The sequence below is a fragment of the Numenius arquata genome, chromosome 15, assembly GCF_964106895.1.
Source record: "Numenius arquata chromosome 15, bNumArq3.hap1.1, whole genome shotgun sequence".
Lineage (NCBI taxonomy): Eukaryota > Metazoa > Chordata > Aves > Charadriiformes > Scolopacidae > Numenius > Numenius arquata.
In genome coordinates, this window is record NC_133590.1 from 11,490,324 (window position 1) to 11,515,204 (window position 24,881).

The 24,881-nt window shown below is 39.3% G+C and overlaps 1 protein-coding gene across 4 annotated transcripts; it reads right to left on the reverse strand.

The window, feature by feature from the left end:
* Nucleotides 1–1,377: 1,377 nt before the first annotated feature.
* TIAL1 (TIA1 cytotoxic granule associated RNA binding protein like 1) lies at nucleotides 1,378–23,874 on the reverse strand. 4 transcript variants are annotated; one of them, XM_074159150.1, is made up of 12 exons: nucleotides 23,645–23,874; nucleotides 16,819–16,915; nucleotides 13,618–13,716; nucleotides 13,268–13,322; nucleotides 12,870–12,957; nucleotides 10,873–10,948; nucleotides 7,558–7,666; nucleotides 7,187–7,282; nucleotides 7,016–7,100; nucleotides 6,599–6,722; nucleotides 5,982–6,121; nucleotides 1,378–5,060 (listed from the first exon to the last, which is right to left on the reverse strand). In XM_074159150.1, exons 1-12 carry the CDS (start codon nucleotides 23,671–23,673, stop codon nucleotides 4,943–4,945), a joined length of 1,116 nt encoding a protein of 371 aa, XP_074015251.1. In that variant the 5' UTR covers nucleotides 23,674–23,874; the 3' UTR covers nucleotides 1,378–4,942. The 4 variants fall into 4 exon arrangements, with proteins under 4 accessions (XP_074015251.1, XP_074015250.1, XP_074015249.1 ...); XM_074159149.1 differs by having other exon boundaries at nucleotides 6,593–6,722; nucleotides 23,645–23,823; XM_074159148.1 differs by having other exon boundaries at nucleotides 13,618–13,767; nucleotides 23,645–23,673.
* Nucleotides 23,875–24,881: the final 1,007 nt, after the last annotated feature.

The window sequence follows — 24,881 nt, forward strand, 5'->3', positions numbered from 1 at the left end:
AAAACCAGAAGGGTCAATACAGGCAAACAACAGAATGCCAAGCCGAGAGGTCTAAATTAAGCAAAGGTCTACAAATTTAGATGCTTAATGCAATTTGCTCCTTGAATTTTTCTTTATTTATTTAGTCAACTCATGCATCCTAGCTCGGCTGTTTAATGTGCATCTATTTTCTCAGGAACCAAAAAGAAAATGGCCAAAGGTTATGTGTTTTCTATTTTTGTAATTTTAAAGCAACATTATTCTAAGCAAGGAGATAAAGCAAGTTTGTGCCTGAATGATCACAATCCTTCAGATACTGCTGCAGTATCTGCGTAAACCTGTCATGATTTTAAAGATGTTTGACAACATGACTTGGCACTGATGCTGCTGCATCACGCTCACTAGTCTGGCGTGAGTACCACCTCATTTCACCATTTTCCCCTCTCCTCCTCCTCCCTTCCCTGCAGGCGGCTGGGAAAGACAACTACCAACTATCTGGGATCAGGGAGAACCTGGGTTCATGCAGAGAATAGTGACTAAGCCTTTGTTTTCAAAGGGAAATACTCAAATGCTATCACCCATCACTACAGAAAAGTCAGCTTACGCTGAATTCAGGCCCAACACAACTCCATTAAGGTGTTTTTCTTCTAAACAAATACCATCTCTGCACCCCTGATGTCTCACTGACAGCTTGAATACTAAGATACAAGGTAAAACAATGTTTCTTCCCACACTGTATCAGGAATTCTTTAATAACCAAGAAGATTTCGATCAGCTTTAATCAAAGCATGAGTGGCTGTGTATTTAAGTAAGAATAACTTGTATTCAAATAATCATTACTGATGTCAAATTAACTGAGTCATTACCCTTTAAATGTCAGTGAGCAGAGCATGTTGTTCACATCCACGGTCTAGATCAGCACACAGCCCCAGAAAGATGACAGAATCGGTGTTCACTCATCAACATAAAGTCCTATTTCTTTTTAAAGTAAAACATATAGTAAAAACATTTCAGCATTTTCTTTGATTTGAAGTGCTGGTAAAGGTGTGGGGGGGATTTTATCCATGTGAAAAGCACAAGTATCCTCTTAATTTATTTTTTTAAACAATCAACTGGATTCAGGCAAGTTGGCTGAAATGAAACACGACAAAGACCTTCCCAGCAGCTATTGAGCTTTTTATGAACAGAAACGTTATTACACAGTAAAACCCTTAAATCTACCGATGCTGAACAAGCACCACGATGATCAGATATTACAGCAGCAATCCGGATCCCAAACGGTCTCTATACACAAAGATTCAAGTTGGAACAAAGCAGTTCTTTACAAACCCCATCCATTTTTTTTTTTTTAAGTATACTGAATAAAAGATTGCCTGTACCTTGCAATGTAAGAACAGTGCAACAAAATCTTTTATTGCTGACCAGGAAACAGTTCCATGTGATTAAAACAAAGACTTGTGCCCTTGTTCAAAAACAGTCGGATAATTAATAAGTATCAGACACTAATCATGTCCATACAGTTTAAAGTCTGCTTCCTTGTGTACAAACACAAGAAAAACAAATCACTAATTTTCTACAAAACTAAGCCTTATTCACTGTGAGACTTTTTCGGCGAGTGAAACAAAGGAAATGGCTCCGATCCAGTGAATAACTGTCTGGTGAAGTGACCTCAGTAAGGAAGATGGTTCTACAGGGGAGAGCATGTCTGAAAATACTGTTAACAAATATACACAAGGAAGCAGGACCGATGAAAAGCTACACGTAACCTTAGATTTACAGCCTTACTACCGCAACTCTGCAAAATACAAAAAGGTTTTGTATGAAAAGACTTTAAATAAAACATCTTTTACATGATTGCAAGTGCATAGTTTACAAGTTCAGCCTCGTACGCCTGTTGTCAGTTTGACAGCAAAGAGGGACAATGTTCTGACAGATGACAATACAGGATAAGCCCTTTATCATGTTTCACTTTTATTGAACATCTTCTGCAAACGCAGATTACAACCTTGCTCCAGGTTGCCCGCATCAACTTAAGCCATGATAGATCAATACTTTTTGAAATCCAAATCCTAGCGGCAAGGGGTTAGGTAGTGGTTGGTGTCTGTAGTTAGACAAATTACACCCGTGTAACAGTCACTCAGGGAAGCAGTAACGGTGCAAGAGGCTCTTTGGTGCCAAAAAACTGTCAGTGATGCATTTACGAATGCTACTGAGTACAAAGCAACCCAAATTACAACTCTTCCTTGCAGTGCTATAGAAACACTGAAGGACACTGGAGACTCCCATATCTTGAGCAGTCTGTGAAGAAATATCACCATTAAAGAAAAGCTGTATAAAAATCCATGACAACAGACTTAAATGAGAAAGTATATCCTATCGTTCATCCTGAAATACAGGTCAGGTACGGCCCAGCTCTACAGCAGGCATATTAAATCATCAGATTTAAGGTGATCTACACTTTGAGACCTGAAAGATCACTGCCTTAATCTTACACCCATTTACATGGGTGTTTATGTGGCAATGTACTTGCATCATCTAAATCTTCAGTAGCGCCTAAAGAACACACTGCTTACATACCAGCATGCACCCAGGACACAGTCATATGTCAAACACCTAAAATTATGCAGAAACCCCAGATTTCAAGTGAAGACTAAGAAATCCTAAAGTAACTTGCAATTCATGTATCTACTGACTGGTGATTATTTTTTTAAACCAGGTAAGTGTAACAAAAATGCAGACTTACTTGTGACTTTTTCCCAAACTACAATGTATAGGCCGATCCTCGCATAGATATACACATATATACAAAATTTATAGAAAAACAAAAAGTCCTGTAGCCAAGATCCCTAACTTGAGCGGAAAAACACTACGTATACCATAAAGGAGAAACAGATAAAGGGCCGATTCTGTCATCACAAGCACTTCTGGTTCCACACTAACTTCAGTCGCTATTGCATGCATTAGGTGCCCAGAGGGACAAGTATCTCTGGGGACAGCTGAGCCACTGACTAAGCTGCTCTCCCAGTATATCTCGCTTCCAACCTGATCTAAAAGTCAAGGTACTATTTAGCACGTCAAGTAGAAGAGGAGGAACAAAACCTCACGTGATTTGCTACAGCATTAGGTGGAGTTATTTGCACGACCTGGCTGGGTTGAACAAAACCGCAAGTTTCCATTTCAAACTCTATTCTAACTTGCAACACCTGCACGGTAAGAAACAGAAAAGGTAAAATATGCAGCTGCTCAGACACTCATTTAGAACTATCATCTCTAAAATCAATCTGTTTCTTTTAAAATGCAAGTTTGCTTCATCAAACTATCACTGCAAATCCTACTTTTTTTTTTTTTTTTTTTTCTTTTAAATTATGCCTGCCTCAGTGTATTTCAGGATACAGCTGAAACACGTGCACCCCCTGGCTGTCACGGGTAAGACACAGTACTTATATCTAACTTACATTCATTTTCAACTTCAAATTTATTGAGGCAGTTTATATCAATGTATCCATAAAATAATTCAGAAATAACCCAAGTATACCATTTAAACATCTTCATGATTTATCCATTTACACACTCAGTACACAAACAACCCAGCCTCTGTACAGGTTCATCACATGCAAACCACCCATAAAGACAAAAACTTTAATTAAAAATAAGTCACAACTCAGTGTACTGTTTCAACTGCATCTCCATTTACCAAATGGCACATTGAATATTCTCTAAAATAAGATGTTTTTAACAATCTTGTTAAAAAATTCTTGGGCAAAATATTTCTAGACTTAAAAAACATCAAGATTTTTCAAAACACTCAAGATACTATACAACTTATAATAACCTTGAAATAGGTTTACAAGGTCGTTAACCAAGGTATTTACATACCAAATAATGTAAAGCAAAAAATTCGTATTTCTAATGACAAAAAGGTGATGCATTAAAGATTTATGAAATTAAAATTAAGGCTCTTTGTTATAGTTCTTTATGTAACTTTACATAATAGCCAACTTTGGAAATGTCAGTCTTGCACATTCTTGTCAATCTACTGCATTTCAAGCAGTAGAGTATATTAAGTATTACTTTGAATAATTACATTGCTACTTCTAGGTTTGAGCATGCTTTTGAAACACTGTAATTACGAAATATTTACAATTTGTAGCCTTCAAACTTTATGTAAAAGCACAAGTATGACTGTCTGATTTGAATACAAACAACATACTTGCAAAAACATTTTTACTTCTCAAAATTAAATGCAAATTACTACAGTCTTAATAAGCAAACCAGCTCTGGAAATTTTTAATGTGTGCCTGAATGTGGACAGTAAAAGTTATGTGAAATTACTCAGACAGTACTGTTTTTCATATCAGACTGAGCTATTCTTTGTATCAGACTGTTTTCTTTAAGCGTGTAGAAAAATTAAATATTTTTTTAAAAAATTATTCCAAGACCTACATACACTTTCTGAGCTATGCCCACAGGTTTCTTGAAAAATCAATACTGTCTAGCAGGTTGTAACGATTGGTCCACAGTTTATTTCAGGATGTGTGTTCAACTAAAAGCAACTTGCTGTTTTTCAACGTCATTTCTCTTAAAAAGCACAGTGATATAAAACTCTGAAGACAGAACAAAAAAAAAAAAATGGAATGGTAACCTAAAGATCAAATTCATTAGTCATTTCTCCTACTATATCAAAATTTGTAGTCAGAATTGTCTTTATTGACTTTATTTTTAATTTTTGTACACAAAGAAAAACATGTTCATATCCATCATGAACAAAAACTTAAAAAGGCAGAACTAGAAGACATTTGTGTCCTTCACCAAAGCAAAGCTGTGCTAAAGGTTCCAAACATTTCCATTTTTAAAATAAATATTTTCTTTTTTTTTTTTTTTCATTGTCTACATTCCAGTCTTCAGAATGTCACTGGAAACTGCAGCCTATCATGAAATACACACTTTTAAACAGAGTCCCAGCTCACTGCGTTTGGTAGCTTGCCATACCGTATCCAGCTTGGTTAGGTATTACAGGAGCACCTTGTCCCTGGGCAGGCTGAGCACCAAATCCACCCATCCAGGCAGCAGATGGAGATTGGCTTAAAAAGAAACAGGATGGTTAAAAAAAAAAAAAAAAAGAAAAGGAAAATAATCATGCAAGGTACTCAAGTTATTTGCAAGGCAACAGACTAAAAAAAAGAACATAAAAACATACTCCCTACACTACTATTAATACCAAAATACAACAATTTTTTCTTCTCTTTAATGAGTAATACAGGTTAAGTGCCACATGTGGTTCCTGAAAATATCACAAGCTTTTTAAGAACAAAGAACAAAAAAGCGCCCCACAGACTTTGTGTTGCACAGGACAACCAACTCCAAAAGCATGTACATACACAGGAGGCTTTAAGTCACCATCAGTGACACAGAAATGCAAAAAATTCCCAGCGCCAAACTGGCATGAATACCAGTGACAGGTTTATCAAGGCTTAATATGTTTAATTGGCAAGAGATAATGAAGAATTAGGTAAACAAATAAGTTATATTAAAAGAATGTTCAAACAAGAAGGTGTTGTGAAGACTTCAGTCTTCAAGAGATCAAGTATTAAAAGCCCACCCAAATTCTGGCACTGTCAGTATGTGTTTCCTTCTCCCCAGGGCCATAACCCCTCTAGGTAAATACCTGGGTTCCCTGGCTCACACTCGCCAGTACTCACTGCCTCAAGCCAGAATCCAGAAAATGTTTAGATATCCGACAAGACCACCATCCAAAACGCTACCACAGAAGAAGGTCTTTGTGCCTTTTGTCTCAAAACATGCATACACATAAAATGTGTGATCGAGTACAGGTCAGAGCGACTCACCCCGATTTGGTCCATGGAAATCTTTAAACGTGAGCTTTAAAGCACGTAAGAGTCCGCCTAAGGCTTGAAACCTTGGGCAACCTTTGAACCAAATAAGCCTGAAACTCAGATATAACATTCTTGGAATGGTCTAAAAAATTAAATGCGATTACTCACTCTACTCCAAAACCCTGTTGATTCCATGCTTGGCCATACATTCCATACGATGGTACTTGCCATCCATTAGCCATATATTGCCCATACTGCTGTGGATTTCCATATACTTGGCTCCATTGCCCCCACTGACTGTAATCCACCTAAGGAGAGAATAATTGACAGTGCTTCAGGTTCTGGAGCTGGATTATGTTCCTTTTGTGCTGCTGAAGGCAATGTTTTTGGCTGTATGAATCACAGGGCTAAAACGAACAATAATGACATCAGAAAAATAAGACATCGCTGTGACTTAATGAGATCTTTATACTGAAAAATGCATTTGTGTTTGAAATACCAAGGAATACTTAGTTGGATAGTCACCTAGTCTGCAGTTAGTGAACTAGCAAGAATCAGCGTTACCTCAAAGTTTCTCCCTATCTTGAATCATATCCAGAAGACAGTAACAGACACTCCATCAAAATCACTAGCCCAATTTGATGAACAACTGGAACGTAACTGAGACAGAACATGGAATTTCATAAGAACTCTACCACAAAACTTAGCTGTTACAGCTGGGAAGGCATGACAGGTATATACACAATTGCTTCTGTAATACAATGAAAAGGTTAAAAAGCCATTACCTGTTGGAAGTTTTTAGTCATATCAGGGGATTCTTTACCCCAATAACATTTAACAACATGTCCTTCAATTGTGGTTCCGTTAACTGAAACAATCGCATGTGCTGCACTTTCATGGGTTGAAAACCTAAAGAATGTAAAAACAAACTAATATGTCATAATTTGCAGTACTTTCACCTGATTGTTAAAAACCAGTAACTCCATACATACAGGAAATCCAGAGAAAAAGACCTGCTTTCACAGATACTCATCTTCTCGGGTAAAAAGATTGGTGGGCAGTTTTATAAGTTCCAAATTTTTCTATGAACATGCGGTGACAGCTTTTAATGTATCAGCAGAAGTTCAAGCAAGTGATATTACAGAAAGATGAAACATTACTACACCAACAAAATCACACATTTTATTCTTCTTTGTCCATACCTGACAAATGAGTAACCTTTTTCGGGAAACACCCTTATTTCCATAATCTGTCCAAATGGTGAAAAAGTCTGTCTCATAAGTTGATCTACGATATACAATGTTTTTGAATTAGTAACTATCTTGGTATCCAAAAAGCGTCAGTAATAATAAACACAACAAACCAAATCTTACCTGTTAGCCCAGAGGCAATTCCTCCACAGTACACAGTACAATTTTTTGGACTTGACTGATTTACTACATCTTCAAATCTCAATTGTTTTGTGTTATCTATAAAAAGAAAAGGCTGTTTTTAAGCAGTAGGTTAACAGTAACCACAGAGTGCCAGACACTTACCTCGTACACAAGTATCAATTCTACATCTAACAAACACATTCAATATTTTATGACAGACAGGTAGTGCCACCACTACATTGACATAATATACCAAAAAAATCTGTAAGATCTGGAAGTCAAGCTAGATATGTAATTAAGTAACACGATTTTAGCAACAGCAGTGATGTGCAGGAAAGCAAACGCAACACAGCACTCCACGAAGGCCTTACTTTCTTGTGTACTTTTGGGCGCTGGTGGTTTCCGTGTTGCCCAGTTAGTTCTGATCTGGCGGCCTCCCAGCCACTGGCCTCCCATGTGTACAATAGCGTTTTCTGCATCCTAAAGAGATTAAAATAAAGATTATTATAACACATCCAAATAAGAAGTACGTATGAGTCTAATTCTGAGAAAGAAACTTAATCCTGTTGACAAAACCAGTAACGGTACTAAAAAGACTATGGAATTCTGAACAACCACAGCAAGCAGTGAAAACTGAAGTAACATGAAGCCAATCAGAGAAGGGCCTCACAAGCGATTTGGGAAAACCTTCCTCCCACTCCCATTTTCTCCACACGGGTTAGAAGCCAACGACAATCATACATACACTACCTTTACACAACAGGCATCTGTATTAGAATATCTGAAGGCTGCCCAAAGAAATACAAAGGTCATACAGATGCCAGAAGCAGCTACTGAAATAAAACTACTACAATTTTAATTGTTAAAAAAAAAAATCAAATTATTTTGTCAATTGACTGTATTAAAAATCCAATACACAAAGGTGTATTTAACAGTAACAGATGAAGGCTCAGTTTTTAATCACTGAAAAATTTCTCAGGTGCAACCCAAGTAACACTTACACCATGCTGTACGTGTTTGCAAAAATACATTGTATAATAAGATCCAAATGTGTTTTTTCAGAATCTTAATATGCACTCAACATAACAGGGCAAGTTTAGGTAGAAAAATCTTAAGTTCTGGGAAAGCTGAATGGTAGTTACTAAGAAACTAATGCTGAGATAGAAATTGATTGAGCATCTAAGTTTTCTTTTATTTATTGTTTGCACACACCCCCACCCCGTCCCATCCTCTCTTCTGCCCTCTGGAGGCACACAATGTATGGCCGAGCACAGACTGCTTTGGAAGCTCTCTAAATATTCAAGTCATTGTATGAACACACACACACACACACACACACACACACACACACACGTCCACGGCCCACGTGGCTTAACTTCTCATCTTGAGCATCGATTAGAAGACAATCTTTAAGTTTACATCTTAAGCTGAAACATCTAGTAAGGAAGGGATAAGTTTGCTAACACTCGAAAAATGCAATTTTTTCCCCTAATTGCTTTGAAATAGTATGTATGTTTGAAATGCTTTTCCAAGGGCACAAAGTTTAAGAACGAAAACGCCAAGCACAAGGGACAGAGAGAACATAGGGACAAGCGAAAGGCGAGCAGCTCGCTCCAAGCCTTCAGTGCGAGGCAGGACAACGCTGTAACAGACTCAAACACAAAAACTCAGAACCTTGATCCTCCTAAGTCTTAATTATACAGAGTGCTCGTTTTGAAGACAATACATAAATACAAAAAAGGAATTATGAAAGATGACCAATAAGAAAAAAACACAACCAAACACTAAGAAACTAAACCAAACCACCAGACAGTGAAAACCCCCAAACTTACTCAAGTACCCTCGGTTCCAAAACATGATGATTAAGTTACAAACTGATCAGGAAAGGAAACTAGCTCTAATGAATCCTGCTGCCAGTCTTGAGGATCATAGCCATGACAAAAATGGAACAGAGTCCATGCCATAACTGTTGCAGTTTGATGTAGGAGTTTAATGTTTTCATTACTGTGGTGGGTATGAAGGCCTCAGGCTGGAGTACCTGAACTCTGGGACCATATCTCACCCCCCAAATCTAGCAGGATGGCAATAAATTCTGAAAAATGGGCCTTAAACTACCAGCTCAGGATGGTGGTGCCATAGCCCTGGAGGTGCAGCTGCTGTTTGAACGACCAGCAATCAGGACATAAATTTTAGTACTTTTTAGCATTACATTTAGAATTCACCCATTGATTTTGTAGAATTAATACAGATTTTAAATGGGGAGCTTTTATAGCTCAGTCTTAAAAGGAACTTGCATTCCATGTGACTGTTACAGCATTTCCCCTACAGTCACGGAAATCAAACACAAGCCCATGATAAGGGAAGAGGGGTACAAGGCAATAAGACATCTACTCCACTTGTGTATTTGAGCTGCAACACAAAATAAATGAAGTGGAAAACGACACTAAATCAAGGCATTTAGCTGTAGTATCTTATGGCATCTGCAAATCTGAGGAAAAGAAATTCCAACTTTTTCTTCCGATTAAGATTCAGCTCCAGATAACTGGTACAAAAGATAAGAGTCTTGACATGTAGGACTTCTGACCACACAAACAGCCTTATATGTCTAAAAGCCTTAACTATGTGTTTTTCCTATGCAAAATATTTAAGGAAAACCATTTACAGTTTCCCCACGTTGTCCTAAATGTACATTTAAACACACAGAGCTCAATTTTCCAATTAATTTTCACAAATTCCTTATGCTGTCAAACATTTAACTTCCAAATTACCAAGAATAGTTTGTTGAGTCAATTGTTGTGCTATAAATGGTAGGGCATAGCATTACTTTTTAAATTATTTTTATCAGTACTAGAGTGATTAAATTCTACAAATAACATCTTTAATACCTGTATCAGAAAGGGATACCAGTCACTTGTTGGAAGCATTTTTCCCCAAGCATAGATAACATTATGCGTTATCTAATGACACCCAACTCAAAATCAAGAACAATGTTCAGTTTTACAATATGCATAAGCAAAATGCTTTAGAAGCACAGAATCAACTCTCAGCCACAAATTAATTACCCCATACAAAGAACCATCTTAGATTTCAAGATGCCCTACCAACTCAAGCAAAGGACCACCCAAGAGCTTTACCAAGATGCAGAGCTCCAGGAAATAAATCCATCCATAACTGAGAGTATGACACGCTTGGTTGGGTTAGGTCCCCAGAAAGACTGAGCTTTGGGGTGGACCAAACCCCACCGCAGAGGGTGGCACTGCATTTTTTGAGGGCTGAGGGCTCTAGGATGCCCTTTCACAAGGGCTCCTACCTTAACACAGGGAACCCCAGTGGACCTGGGGTGGTGCTTCAGCCAAGAGACCCAAAGTGCTACTGATAGGACCAGGCACCCAACTCAGTGCTTCCACAGACTAAGCTGAACTACCCTGAACGCACCCAAATGAGCTTTCTATGCTCAGGAATCTTCCTGCACAACGTTCTCCAACCCTTCTTCACCATGCTCTCATCGCATCTCTGTCACCTGAACTGTTTCAACCTTTAACCATAAGTAAACAGAAGTAAATTTGTCCCGTAGAGGCGAATTTATTTCCCTTTGGAACATTTGATATACAGTAAATACATAAAGAGAGGCAAAACTAAAAGTGGAAAACAGGCAACTATTTTAAATCTACATTGTGGTTACTCACCAGTTTGTTATAAAAAGATACAAAACCATAGCCTTTTGACTTTCCAGTTGCCATATCTTTAACTACCCGTGCGTCCCTGTGAAAAGAAGCACAGCTATATGAGGGTAATATTAATAACCTGCAAAATAAAAACTAAAAGGAACCACACACACTGTATTGTGAGCATAATTTTTTCTTATAAATTCAGTTAGCCCTAAAACTACAGTCATTCCTGAACTCTCCCTATTGCTTCTTTACCTGTTAGAAAAAAGCAGTAGGACAAAAAAAATAACATGTAATAAACATGCAACCTATCCACATAACCTATACTGGCTAAAACTAGAATGTTCAAGTTTGAAGTATAAGAGAAACAAAGTTTCCTTTTCTAATAGTCTATTGGCTAGGGTCCTCTAAGGTTTACTGTTCTATAAATTACTGTAACAATTCTATCTAATTTACCATGCATTTTCTAAATAGTTAAATGTCTTCTGCCTAGTGATACAAAATATATGAAATATTAAAAAATCGAAAAAGAGGAAAAAATAGGAATTAAAAGGCATACATGGCCTGTTAACAGATTTCTTTATTTTTCTCGGTCAATTCTCTACCATCATTTTGGAGTTTGGGTAGCTGTAAATTTTGAAAAATTGACATTTTCAGAAATTTAAGAAAGGAGAATAAAACTAACAACAATGCTAAGCACACCAGTACGAAAACAACAAATTTACACAGAAATTTTAGTGAGTAAGTTAAAATGATTGGAAATATAGAACTGCACTGAATATAGAATGTTAAAATGTAAATACTAAAATATGTATATATAAATAATGTATAATAAGAATAAATAGAAATGAGAAAAAATCTACAACTGAGTTCCAGTGTGCACAGTTCCTTGCAGTTAGCCTTCAAGATCCTGTCCATTCTTATGAGCAATTCTGCAAAATAACCAGAATGCTATTACTTTTAATTGTGACTTGGACTTTAGAAAAACTGCAGGTCTCAGGTATAAATATAGATCGAGAAACAGAAACCTGAATTACTCTCTTTAAATTGATTTTTAAAACAGTACTACTTACCACATAAAGAGACAAAAAGCAAAGTAAACAAAATAGCAGAGGTAAGAAATAAGATTTATGATTCATTTAAAAATATGCGTACAGAACAAGAGAAAAATAAGAATTTTGTTCTTAGAAATATATTCCTGTAAAGTAGTACAAAAACGTTCATGTGCAACTTTGAAAGTTTTTTTTATAAAGATAAACTGATAGTATATTAACAGACTATTTTTGTAGCAGTACTCTTAAGGACATACATACTTTAGCATCCACAAGGATTCGTGTAATGTTAAATATATTCAATTAAAACACCAGGTGATTTTGTATCACCTGAATTATCTATGAGAAGTTTAAAGAAACATTCTCTTAACTGGTAGAAATGTGCACATATTGTAAATCCACCATTCCCTCATTTAAATATTATCATCTTAATTCATCCCCTGTTATCATCCAAAAAAAGCAGATTTCATTCTCGTAAGTATTAGCTTTTTTCAGAACGTTCCCAAGTTATTCAACCAGCTGCTTTGTTAAACGATATTCTAATTGCCCAGTTTTCTATCCTGCCTACGAAACACAGTCTGAATGCACACAAAATATACCGGGGATGCAACATATACCAGTTGTCAAGTCACTACTCTGTACAGTACACATTCTGAACAACAAAAAGTCACACTTAGGAGCAGTAATTAAATTTTAATAAGAAGTTGAAGGACATTAGCATATGAATTAGGTTAAAAGCACATTGCTTTCAGCAAAACTGGAGCACAATTACATTATTGTATTTACAATCACGACACAGATACTGAGATGAAACAACAACCCTTCTTTACCGCCCACCCAACATAAGGAAATTAACATCAGAAAAGTTATCTAAAAAGATAATAAATAACATTTCAACTCAGAAACAAATTATCACTGTCCTATTTTCTAACTGATATTGGAAATGTTTATTATGATACTTACGATATTTTACCAAAAGGAGCAAATGCTGACTTGATGTCTTCTGTTGTTATTTCTGGACTTAAATCCCCAACGAACACATGGAAGTGATCTGAAAATAAATAATTTACTAATCAAATATTTAACTGCTATCTAAAATTTCAACTCCTGAGAAAGTGATGCTCTGCACACAGCACTGGGAACCAGGAACGCCCAGGATTCCATTTGATGAGCAGCAGCAATTTAATCTGTCCACTCCAGTTTCCCCAGTTGTAAAGCAGAAACAGAAGAATTAGTTTGCAAAATTCTATTAAACACAAGATGGGAAGGAGAAAAGTTATGTTTAAATGTATTTATGATAAATTATTACCACGTTGTGAAGTATTTGCGTAGAAGTGATACCGTGGCGTTACTTTACTTACTGGATGTATCTTTTTTCTGGCTACTTGGTGTTGTTGCCCAGTTTACTTTGACCTCCTGAAAATAAGTATAAGATTTAGTATAAATTCACAAAATTCTTCCACTTTATAAGTTCATTCAAGGGTGGGTTACAACTGCCAATGTTTACATATCACTCAATGTCATAGTTAGAACATCACAAACGATGTTTCCTTAACAAGACTTACTTTTAAAAATTAGTATTTTAAAAATATGATTGTAACAATATTTAACCTTGGTAAACATCTGCAACAAAATGAATGCCCCACAGTTATTAATATTTTTACACAAACCTACATTCCTTAAATGTAAGATTACAATGTAAGCAACTTACCTTTCCCAAAATTTTTCTCCCATTCATAGCAGCTAATGCAGCAGCTGCATCTCTGTGTTCATAAAATTCCACAAAGCAATAAGGGTCATTGCTTGTATGCTGCAAAACAGAAAATCCAACAGAAGAGTTGACCCTTCTGCTATCGGGTTGCTGAGAAGAAAATCCAGGAAAATATATTACTTATAGCTAGAAACTTTAAGAATGATTTGCATTAGATTTATGAAATAGCCTTTGACATTACACTTAAATGCAAGAGTTATTAAGATGGACTTTTTATTAAAGGTCTAGCAATTTCTGAAGTGTAGTTTACTTCGTATGAGGGCTCCATACTCTAAGTTTACTAAACTAAAAACAAATTAACTACCAGAAAAGCAACCTGCAGACTGGATGGAAGTCAGGGAAAAAGGGGAAGAACGGAGAGAAGAACAAAAACGTTTTCTGCCTCACATATATACTCAAAGCTTGAAAGGTTTCTTCCCAGATATATTTTTGCCAGCTTTCTTTCTCCTCCTACTTAAGAAGTCTTTTCTTGGTCTGAAAATAGCTAGCAGACAGCAACCTAAAAGTTTCACATACTCAGTTTCAAGTGAAAAATGTTACACCCAGCAACTGGGAAATATCCCTTTAAATAAAGAGGGAAAAATATATTGATTGCTTGTTACTCTGTTAAATCATGGCTTATCACCTGTTTTGGTAGGATGGCCTATCAAATCAGCTTTAAAAACACTAACTGACAAATAAAGCTCACTGAAGTATTAAATGTATCAGAGTATTAAGTGTGAAGAACATAAAAGTTTTCAGAAAAGTTAGAGTGGAAATGATTATTAGAATGCCAGTTTTAATATTGGATTTAATTTGCCTAAAAGGTGTAACGACTGTAAAAACTAGACCCTTACACCAAAATATCTTCCATTCTGCACATACATGGACCAGAAGATGATAAACACTAATATTAAACTAAACAAATTATTTCTTGCCTGGACAGAAAATGGTCTAGCACGTAAAGAAACTGCTCTGGCATCAGTATTCCTGCATATCAACCTCCCCCAGTGTCTGGAAGAGCAGAGCTCTAACACAAGTTAGGAGTAGGCCTTTACCAATATTACTGTTTAAGTTCTGAAAATTCATACACGCTTATATGGACAAAGAAATTCTAATTCTGCCCCACAAAACTGGATTGTACATCTGCAGATATAGTTCTGTCTACAGCTGAACAAGGGAAGCTATCAAGATCTCACAGCTGAACTGATCACAAGACCTTTATATACCTAAAATAATCATGTGGTCTGAAGTCATCCTGAACACTGTTAGTACTAGCTGTTGCTAACTGATGCAAAATGAACAGATGAGAGAAAATACCTAGCATCATAAAAAGAGTTTAAGTCAGAATGGCCACGAAGTGCTCTAAAAGCACATTCACTCCAGATGCCCCAAACCAGTAAGCCTTAATTCACCCCTCTCCCCATACTGCTTCTCTGCTGCAATTAAAACATTTGGGAAACCCATTTAAGGCCTCCGCAGATTTAGTGCACTTTTAGATTGTGGGGAGGTTGTCTTTAGTGCTAAGAACTTGTCCGAACATGAGAAAAGCCTCTCAATGGACAGGAAAGAACCACTTCACTGTAAGTCAGTGCCTATGAGAAGTTCACAGCGCAGCGATGAGAAGGATGGGGAGCAGGGACAGGTACTTTGATGGTTAAAATCGCCGCAGCTGCCGGCCGGCTCCAGCAGAGTCCAACCTGCACTTGGTGACTGCTGGGTGACAGGTGCTGAGGTCAGCCTAGTGCAGTCACCTCCTGACAACTGAATATAGCTGCGAGTAGCTTTTTGTTTATCTACTTATTTCATAAAGACGTCTCACTTGTTAGTTCTATGCTTATGGAAAAATCTTAACACCACAAAGCCTAAATGAAGGTTAAAGGAGCAATGGAATTTCTCCTCTGGTTCTCAAGAAGTCAAACTGATGCCAACAGCTCTCAATCAGCCAAAGGCTGGACCAGCAGTACCTTATTTCTGCAGAGCATCTGACAATCAAAACCGGTTCTTCAGAGAAAAATTAACAACTGTGCTCTGTTATCCCTCTGTTTAGTTATCTTCCTTCAATAAACCTATAGAAAATATGGCAGAGCTCTTATCTTCGGTAAAAAGTTTTCATGAGGTGCCACAAGAGAAATTATTAGTTAAGACAAAGATGAGAGTGATTAAACAAGCATCAGGTGGATAATAAGCAGCTAAAGCCTCCAAAAAAGCAGTGTGTCACGTTGAAAGGAAAAGACAACCACAGAGGAGCTACTAGTAGTGTTCCTGAAGAAGTCTGGTCGCAAGACTTGCCTTTTAATACTTTCAATTAACAATCTTGACAAAAAAATAGTGTGGCTGTACTCAGGAAATCTGTAATTACAAGTTAGTAGAAAGCATAAGAAGTAGTAAAAAGTAGAAAGAGGATACAGAAAAACAGAGTTGAAGAATCAAAGTTTAAACCTAGCAAAAGTTCTGATTAGCCCCTGCCTGCTTGAAGTTTATCAGTTATAAATGCAGAAGGAAGGAAAAATACCAGGGAGTGAGAAGTTGCCTAGGATGTGACAAGAAGATCCCAGAAACCGCTACCAACCCTGAATGTATCTGCTTATTTACAAGGGAAGAGAAGAAAGTATTAATACTTACCAACACTTTGTACAAAGACCTTATCTAGAATACTATGGAAATTTTGTCACTTTGTTTCAAGAAAAGAGTTAATTTAAAAACAGACAGGTGCAGCCGAGCTATTTGCACTGGTACACAAAGTGCTCAGGGAGAGCAAACTCATTTTGAAGGATTTTTTACTTTTCATCCATAGTGAAGAAGCATTTATTTGAGAGGGAAAAGAATTACTGAGACTCATGTTCAAATAAAGTGGAAAATGTACAAAACAGCCATGAATAACACTTGAAACAATAAGGTGTCTGATGATCAGAACAACGTGGTTCTGAAAAGAGAGGGTAACAATCTTCTAAATAAAGTGGAATCTCATCATCAGCTGGTAAAAAGGCAAAAGTAGCGAACAGGTCTCTTCTGCAAAGTCATCCCCAAAGCCAAACACAATCAACCTGAAAAAACTCACTACCAGTAACGTCAAAAGAAGCCCCCAACTCCATTAATTTTGCACAACTTTATCCCAAGTTACACGATATTTGCTACCCCCCTGGATGTGGAAGGCCTTACCTCTGTTATCATTTTACAGCTTTTGCATGGTCCAATCTGGCTGAACAACTGAAGTATAAGAACTTCAGTCACATCTCTGGAGAGGTTTCCTACATAGCTACACAAGGAAACAAAAAACCAATATTTTAAAACAGAAGTTTTCATCTTTTCAAATGTTATTACGATTTTAAAATCTTAAATGACTACGAAAAATCTCCCTTTAAATATCCCAGGTATCTTAAAGACAGCATTTACAAATTATTTCATGATACAGTGCATGATACAGCACTCAGGCGGTTTCTAATATAAAGTTGGCCACACAACTGAGAACACGAAGCTTGATTCAGACATAATATCGGACACCGACATCTAGTGCCAGTCATTTCTTTGGCAGAGAAATGTCAAAAGCAGGAAGAACACAGCTCAAGAATGTTGGGGAGAACAAGCAACCAACCGGGCAATGAAGTCTTAAGCTTCCCTTCCCACGGAGCATCTAATCAAGGCTATTTCTGAATTTGGGTATGAACCCACATCTAATTCCCATTAGTTCAGGAGCAGGAATTCAGACAGGAATTGTGCTGCCTTGCAAGCGACCAACTCAATTTTTCTGTTTTCCTGAACATTTGGAAAACCAGCCCACTCACCGACAGGCAACGCAATTTATGCAGCTTTATGCTGTAGGAATCTCTCTCAACAGCTACCACCTCTGTAAAACTCCCCTAAATTCTGGCAGTCTTATTTTAATATCACCCATACTTCCTCATTTTTTTTATTCATAAAACCATAGAACTAATTCCAAGTTTTGAGATACCTATGGAGTTTAGACGGAGTCCTAGACTTATCCAGATAGCCAGAAATCCAGTAACAGAGTTTTAGAACTACTTCCAGATACCCTGCTACATTTTACACTCTCAAAAAGTAAAACCAGGTCACAGCACTGGATGAGAAAGAGTCGTGCCTGCAAAACCCAATTCTTAAAAAAAAAGTGACTAATTTGTAATCACATTGTAAACAAAGTGATCAGTTAAAAGAAAGGCTTGTCACAGCAACAGAACTCAAATCATCAGCACAGGGACAGTCGCTATCTTTACAAATAAGCTTGTCAATACAAAGTATTCAAATGCAACCACTAACACGAGCAGAATTTCTGTGATTTAGCTGTTGAAATAATACACATTTTATTCATTTGACTCTGACCTATAAGAGAATGTCATAATACAGTAAACTAAAGTCAGCCTGAGCTGTTAATACACTTCAGCAAACACAAACGTGAATCAGTGTTTCTTAAGTCTACGCATAAGCCAAATTCTTTTTAGCACAGAATTTCAGTGCACACTTTTGCTTAATGGGCTTCCCTATAATATTCTGAAAAGCTATTTCTGTGTTCGACAACTGGACTTTCCCCCAGCTTCAGTAACATTAAAATGGACACTGCTTGTTTTCATCTGAACACCACACAACGCATTTTTGTTTATGTTGAAAGAATAACGACAACTATGAAACAGCTCTGCACTTCCTCAGTCAGGACTTAAATGCTACAAGATCCAGAGGGAGCTTCTTATGTATCACAACACCTGAATATAAGAACATCCATTAAAAGCTTTCACGTACTCAATACTTTCTTACTAAACACATATGAATTAATAGAAGATACATTCGCAGTCTGTATTGTTATGAAGCATTTCAGTAAAGAAGTTAAAAACTGCAGAACTCCCATTACAGGTCTTGCAACTCGCCCATCTCACTGGCTTTGCCATTCTCTCTTCTGAAAACTTTGCAGTTAAACATTTATCCACACCTTCTCTCTGAAACCCTAAATTTTTGTTAATCATTCACCGAGATTAAATTGTAAATCACTAATAGTTTTAAATGGAAATACTAACTTTGCAGATACTACTAAAATCAGATGGAAAATATAATTATCAGTAGGAATTCCCACATAAAGCGTCAGTGCTGCCGTGAACTTATTACTGGTACTGTATGTTGTAGAGCTGTATTAGTTAACACCATGCCTTAACGGCACACTGATATAAGCACCTATAAGGTAGCATTGACAGAAAATTAAACAGTGAAGTCCTATTAATGTTATTTATTCCTACTGCAAAATCAGATACAGTAAGGAGTACAATTAACACTCTAGAAAACCAAAATCTCAGCTTTTTCTGCATAATATTAGTATGTATTTTGGAAATGCAAGAACTCTGAAAAGCAACCCGAAGAATTCCTCTTAGTCTGATTAAAAAAGCCAGGAATAGCCATTCCTTAGAAATCTATTCAATTAAGGCAAGATAAATTACACAAACTGCTAGAAGAGATACTAGGTGGTTTTCCAATACCACTCTCTCTTCATCAAGATAGCTGTGAGCGAGAACATTGCCTCATAAACTTTAGCTATGACACAGGTTGACTCTTCATAAAAATCAGCAGCATAATTCTGGACTGCCTGATTGCTAGATTCAAATGGGATGTAAAGTCCTAGCGGTCCATTAATTATCTAAATGTATACGATAAACACTGCCTTGACGTGCAATATTACCATCATCAGAAGGCATTAATACCTTCCACAAGGTGGTAACACTGACGCATGAATAATACACACGCTGAGAATACTTCACAATAAAAGGTTCATGTAACGAGGGCAACATCCACAAAGACCCAAATCTCTTGAACTGCACATGAAATACGGGAATACAAACCTCTACACATTTGAAACAACACACTAGAAAAATCAGACTGGATGGTTACTTTCATGTCTTTAAGTGAAGCAGGTTGCAGTAACATCACCTCCTTCAGTACAGTTAAAGATGATTTAAAAAAACACACGAGCAAACATCTTCAGTGTAGAATGTCTGAATACTGTATAACTAAGGAAAGAAACGTATTCAACACATTAGGAACAGAAACCTTACCTCGCTGCAAACACAAACCTTCCTGAGCTGATGCTAATCACCTGCCACACACCACCAGCCTACTGGGGCACCCAGTTTTCCCCTTTCTAGCTCAATTTACACACAATATAACATAATATAGTATTTTCTACTCTACCTTATGAAATCAAAATCAGCAGAACCACAGCAAAAGAAAAGACATGGTTTTTAATGTGCTATCACACAGTATTTCAATCTTTCTGTTTTGTTACATTCTAGAGGATATATTATTCAAACTTTTTAAGAATTATAAAAATCCAACAGAGAAGCAGCACTTACTATATTTTTATAGGCTGTTGTCTCGGTTAACATGACAGGGCAGCAAAAGTTGTGGCTTTTTACGTGTGGGCAATAGTGTTTGTTCCCTTCTGCAAGTCTGAAGCACTTCAATATCAATTAATAAGCACACAGAAAAAAAACCCTAACCCCAAACCATATATATATCCCCTGATATAAATTTCAGTACATTACACTTTTGAATGCTGCTGACAACACAAAGAATAAGAAACTGTATTTGAAATTCAGAGATCTTATAAAATTATCTAAAGAATAGAAGAAGCACATATCAGCAAGTAATGAGTTTTAGAAATTAACTCTTTGGCTTGAACGAAAAAAAAAATTCCTCTTTGTGAAGGTAAAGAGGTTTTCGTTGTATCCTGGGCAGGTAAGGAAGAAAGGGACATTTACAGCCACTGCTCTTAGATCCACAAAACTCCCCTACATAATACTTTGAGGAAAGAATAAGTGTATTTTCACACAGACAACATGCAAGAAATGGCAGATTCCGTATTTACATGAAGAAAGTACAATAAGCAATAAGGGAACTGATGTGGTGAAAAGCCCACAGAAATTCTAGTAGTATCTCTGCCCAGTGCTACTGGGGATAAAACACCAGCAAGAAAAACCCATTCTGAAGACTCCACTAACAGACAATATTCCTCTACACGGGAACTGAAGTGTAAGAGAAGAGAATCCAGCTCCTGCTTCACAGCTTGAAGTCTGACTTCTGCACCCCATCCAAATTCCACCATGCTCAGAATACACCAGGGCAAGGCTAATGATACAACAACTTGCAGGTATTCAGTGACTGCTCACGACGTTTTTTCTAACCATTAATAAGAAGAACACACAAATTTGGAACTTTTCTTCCAGTTATCAGCGAGGGCCAATAACATTAGCAACGCGTTAAGCTTCTGATAGCTTAGTTTCCACTTTAAAGTAGAAAATGGACTTTGATATAGCTTGTGATGGAATGACATCCTACAGCACTCACAGAAAACAAAGCTTTCAAGTATTCTATAAAAAAAATAAATGCAGAAGCCCACAGCTCATTTTAGGACCAGCTGGAAAATTACACATTGTGAATTTTCTCTATCACGTCTGAACTGAGGGGGTGACAAATCCTACAAAAAAAGCCTCCCTTTCTCAAGTTATCTTCAAATTGTTTAGAGCAGTAGGGAAAACTTTTTAGCAGAGAATAATGTTACTCTTCACATTTCTATAAAGGCCTACGAGTTATGAAATGTGAGAAATAAAAAAGCAAATGGTGTCTGTTTTCTATATTAAGCCTCAGAAAATATTTTGAATTCTTAAGAGGTTCATGACTGACAACAACATAACAGACCTGTAAGTACTGCAAATAGAAACAATTATTATTCCTGAGGTATTTAAGATGGGTGTAAGTGTTAGGTGAGCAGTGGTAGGTTTTCCTACCACTGCTTTTTTTTTTAGGTAGGTTTTCCTTTTTATAATTAAAAAAAAATTGCTTGCAAGTATTTAAAAGGAAAAATCCTTCCTAACCTACAGGTTTAATTTTTATTTCCTGAAGGAATAAATGAAATACCAAAGACATTCATAAAGTGTCACTTAAACTATCAACCAAGAGCTTATGCATGTGGTCAAATCGCTACGGAAACATTTGTTCTTCAGGACACACACACACCCCCCCCCACCTCCCGTGAAAACAAACAAACAAAAACAAACAAGGAGTTCAACTTACAATATTATTGGTTATTCTTGGAGGCCAGTGAGTTTTATTTATACGAGTGATAACTGCTGTACATGAGAAGTATTAACCAGGACAATAATCTTTAAAATACAGCTTCTGAATTTAAAGATAAAATAGGGACAAGAAAGAGACATATGAAATGCTACAGCAGAATTTCTGTGTTCTATGAGGAAAAACCCTCAAATAACTACAGGAAAGTAACCCTACTTGACTGTGGTTACTACAAAACTACTAGGAAATGAATGTATATGCTGTTTATTAGTTTGACAAATTAAACAGAGAGTCACATGTATGCAATAAAATATCCTGGGCAGCTGTAGAGATGCTACTTCAGACATCTTCGAACAAATGTAGTATTTTCCTTGTCAGTGACTATGGGATAAGTCAGGTCACGCATCTATGGATGCGTTAGTAAGAACCCCCCATTTGTTAGCAGTAAAAGAACATTTTAAAACTTAGTCTAGGTCCAGCACTTATTTCGAAAAGGAGGAGCCGATCGGGAAGAGAGGAACCTTGAAAACAAAACTGAGTAAAATGCTCTGCAACTTTGCCCTTTTCCCTCCTCTCCCACTCTGAAAATCACATCCACTATCAGGGCCAAGCAAACTCAGACCACTCGGGTAGTCAACACAAAAAGCATTTAAGATATGCTTATTTAAACTATGAATCTCAGGGAGCAAGGACTAAGTAAGAACTTATACTACACCATAAACAAGTGAAAAGAACTTTTGCAGACATAAGAAGGAGGAAAAACACAAATTCCCTTGAAAAGCCTTAAATGCCAAGTCATCATTTTGGTAGCGGAAACAAAATTCAGAGATATTTTACTCTCTCTCAGTAGTTTCTTTAAAGGGTCCTTCAATCCAAATTATCTTTGAAGGCCTTTCTGAAGGCTATTATTACTGTCCCAAAACCTAAATAGATAAAGATTTCATTTGCACTGTCTTGAGCTGTGTTTCTCCTATGGAGAGCCTGAACACCGGACTCTTCATGCAGGATTTAACAACATCCTTTGGCAACTGGGAACTGAAAATCTATGAACTAATTAAAATAATCAAGAGCAGAATTACATGCTCTCAAGCACCTAACCACACATAGTAACCCACACTCCCCCTCACTTATAGCCAACAGGACAAAGAAAACTCATCAAAACCATACCTGCAGAGTTGAAAAGAACTCAACACATACCAAAAAAAAAAAAGGCTCAAATTTATACGTTTAAACAGAAAACAGATGACAGCCACCAAATGATTAAACACTGCCTAAAGAGACACCGCCAACATACAGTTATTTCTTTTGCCAGGGCCCAAGAGACGGCTCCACTCTAAAATACCGGAGGGAGAAGGGATTTTTCCCCTCCCGCCCGCCCCCCCATCCCACCCACCGCAGGGAGAGCACAAAGAACTTTCCTAAGGCCGGGAAGGGGACGGGGGGACGGGCGGCCCGACCCCGGCAGAGCCCTGTCCCCGCCGGCCGGGCACCGGGGGCTCCGGCCCCAGCCAAACCCCCCCGTTCCCTCTCGCCAACACCACGGCGGCAGCTCCGTTTCCCCCCGTTTTCGCCCCGAATCGGCGCAACGCAAGCCTGAGCCCTCCCCGCCCGGGCTGCTGCGCTCTCCCGCTGCCGCCCTCCCCTCCTCGGCCTCCCCCCGCCGCTCCCCCCATCCCTCCTCATCCCCATCCTTCCCCTCCGCTCCCCCGGGACCCCCACGTCCCGTCCGTCCCCCCACCCCCCTCCCCGGGCCCGCTCTCCGCGCACCCCCCCGGCCCCGCCGCGGCCCGGCCCCGCACGCCTCCGGGAGCGCATCCCGCTCCCCGCCTCGCCCCGGCCCTCTCCGCCCCGGGCCCGCTGGGCCTCGCTCCCCACCCCTGAAGGCCCCCGCGGTTCTCCCCGCCGTCCCCTCCCCACTCACAGGGTCCTGGGCTGCCCGTCGTCTTCCATAATGGTGGGCGAGCGCCGCTCTCAGCTGCACCCGCGGGCAGCGCCGGAGGGGGGCTCCGCCGCGCAGGGAGGCGAAGGGAAGGTGAGGGTGAGGGCCCCGACTCCCCCCGCTCCGTCTCGCCCCCTCGCCAGGTCCCGACGCCGCAGCCCGAACAGGAGAGGGAGGAAGCACCACAAAATGGCCGCCGCCACCAGACACTCAGGAAGCCACGCTCTGCGCAGCCGCGCCCCGCCGGCCCAGCTCCCTCTTCGGGCCGGATTCTCCTTCCCGGTCCCCGCCGGCGCCGCCGCGGAGCTCGCCGGGGATGGTAGGCACTGACGGGGAGAGGGCGGCGGGACCGTGAGGGGATCCCGTCGGCCTTCTGGGGGCTGTAGTCTCTCAGGCCGCCCACCGCGTTGCGGGTCCAGGGAACAGAGGGGCAGCGCAAGAACTACCGCTCCCGGCACGCCGGGCGGCAGCGGGTCGACGGGCGGGACGGGCGGTGCGGTGGCCCGCCTCCCTCCCCGCCGCGGGGGGCCGGGCCGAGCGGCGCCCATTGGCCGCCAGCAGCCCGGGAAGATTCGCTTGTCGGAGCCGGGGAGGAGCGCGGCGGCGCCGGCCCCAGCACCAGGCCTGGCCCGGCCGCAGGCCCCGACCCCAGGCACGGCCCAGGTCGCGGCCCCAGGCCCCGGTCCCGGCCCCAGGCCCGGCCCCGCCGCCGGAGGGTGCCGCCATGGGCCGCTGCCCTGGGAGTAGCTGGGGAAAGCCCCTGTTCAACCACAGGCCCCCGGGGGTTTCTGTGCGGGGCGAGTGACACTGATGCAGAAGTATGGCGGTGGTGTGTGCATGAATGACGAATAAAGCCACCTGATACACCTCAGGGGGCTCATCCTGTAAATATTTATTGGATTGCCATCTGCTTGCCTGAGGGGAGCATGATTTATACTGTGATATGTCACTGTGTGTCGCATTCACAAGCAAAGATCGTGGTGTTACATACTGTCCACATACAGTACCAATAGTACAGCCTGCCTGTCTTCAGATACCGCAGTACAGTGTCAATTGTAAAGATGATGATTGTTATGAGACGTGTAACGCTTAAGGGGCTCACCAAGAGCAGAAATAACGGGGAAAGAGGCCTGTCTTGCTTTGTTCCATATACACCATAATGAGGTGTTTTACGGGAATCCTACTGTAGGTCACTGCTATTTGGGACTATGAGACCAAG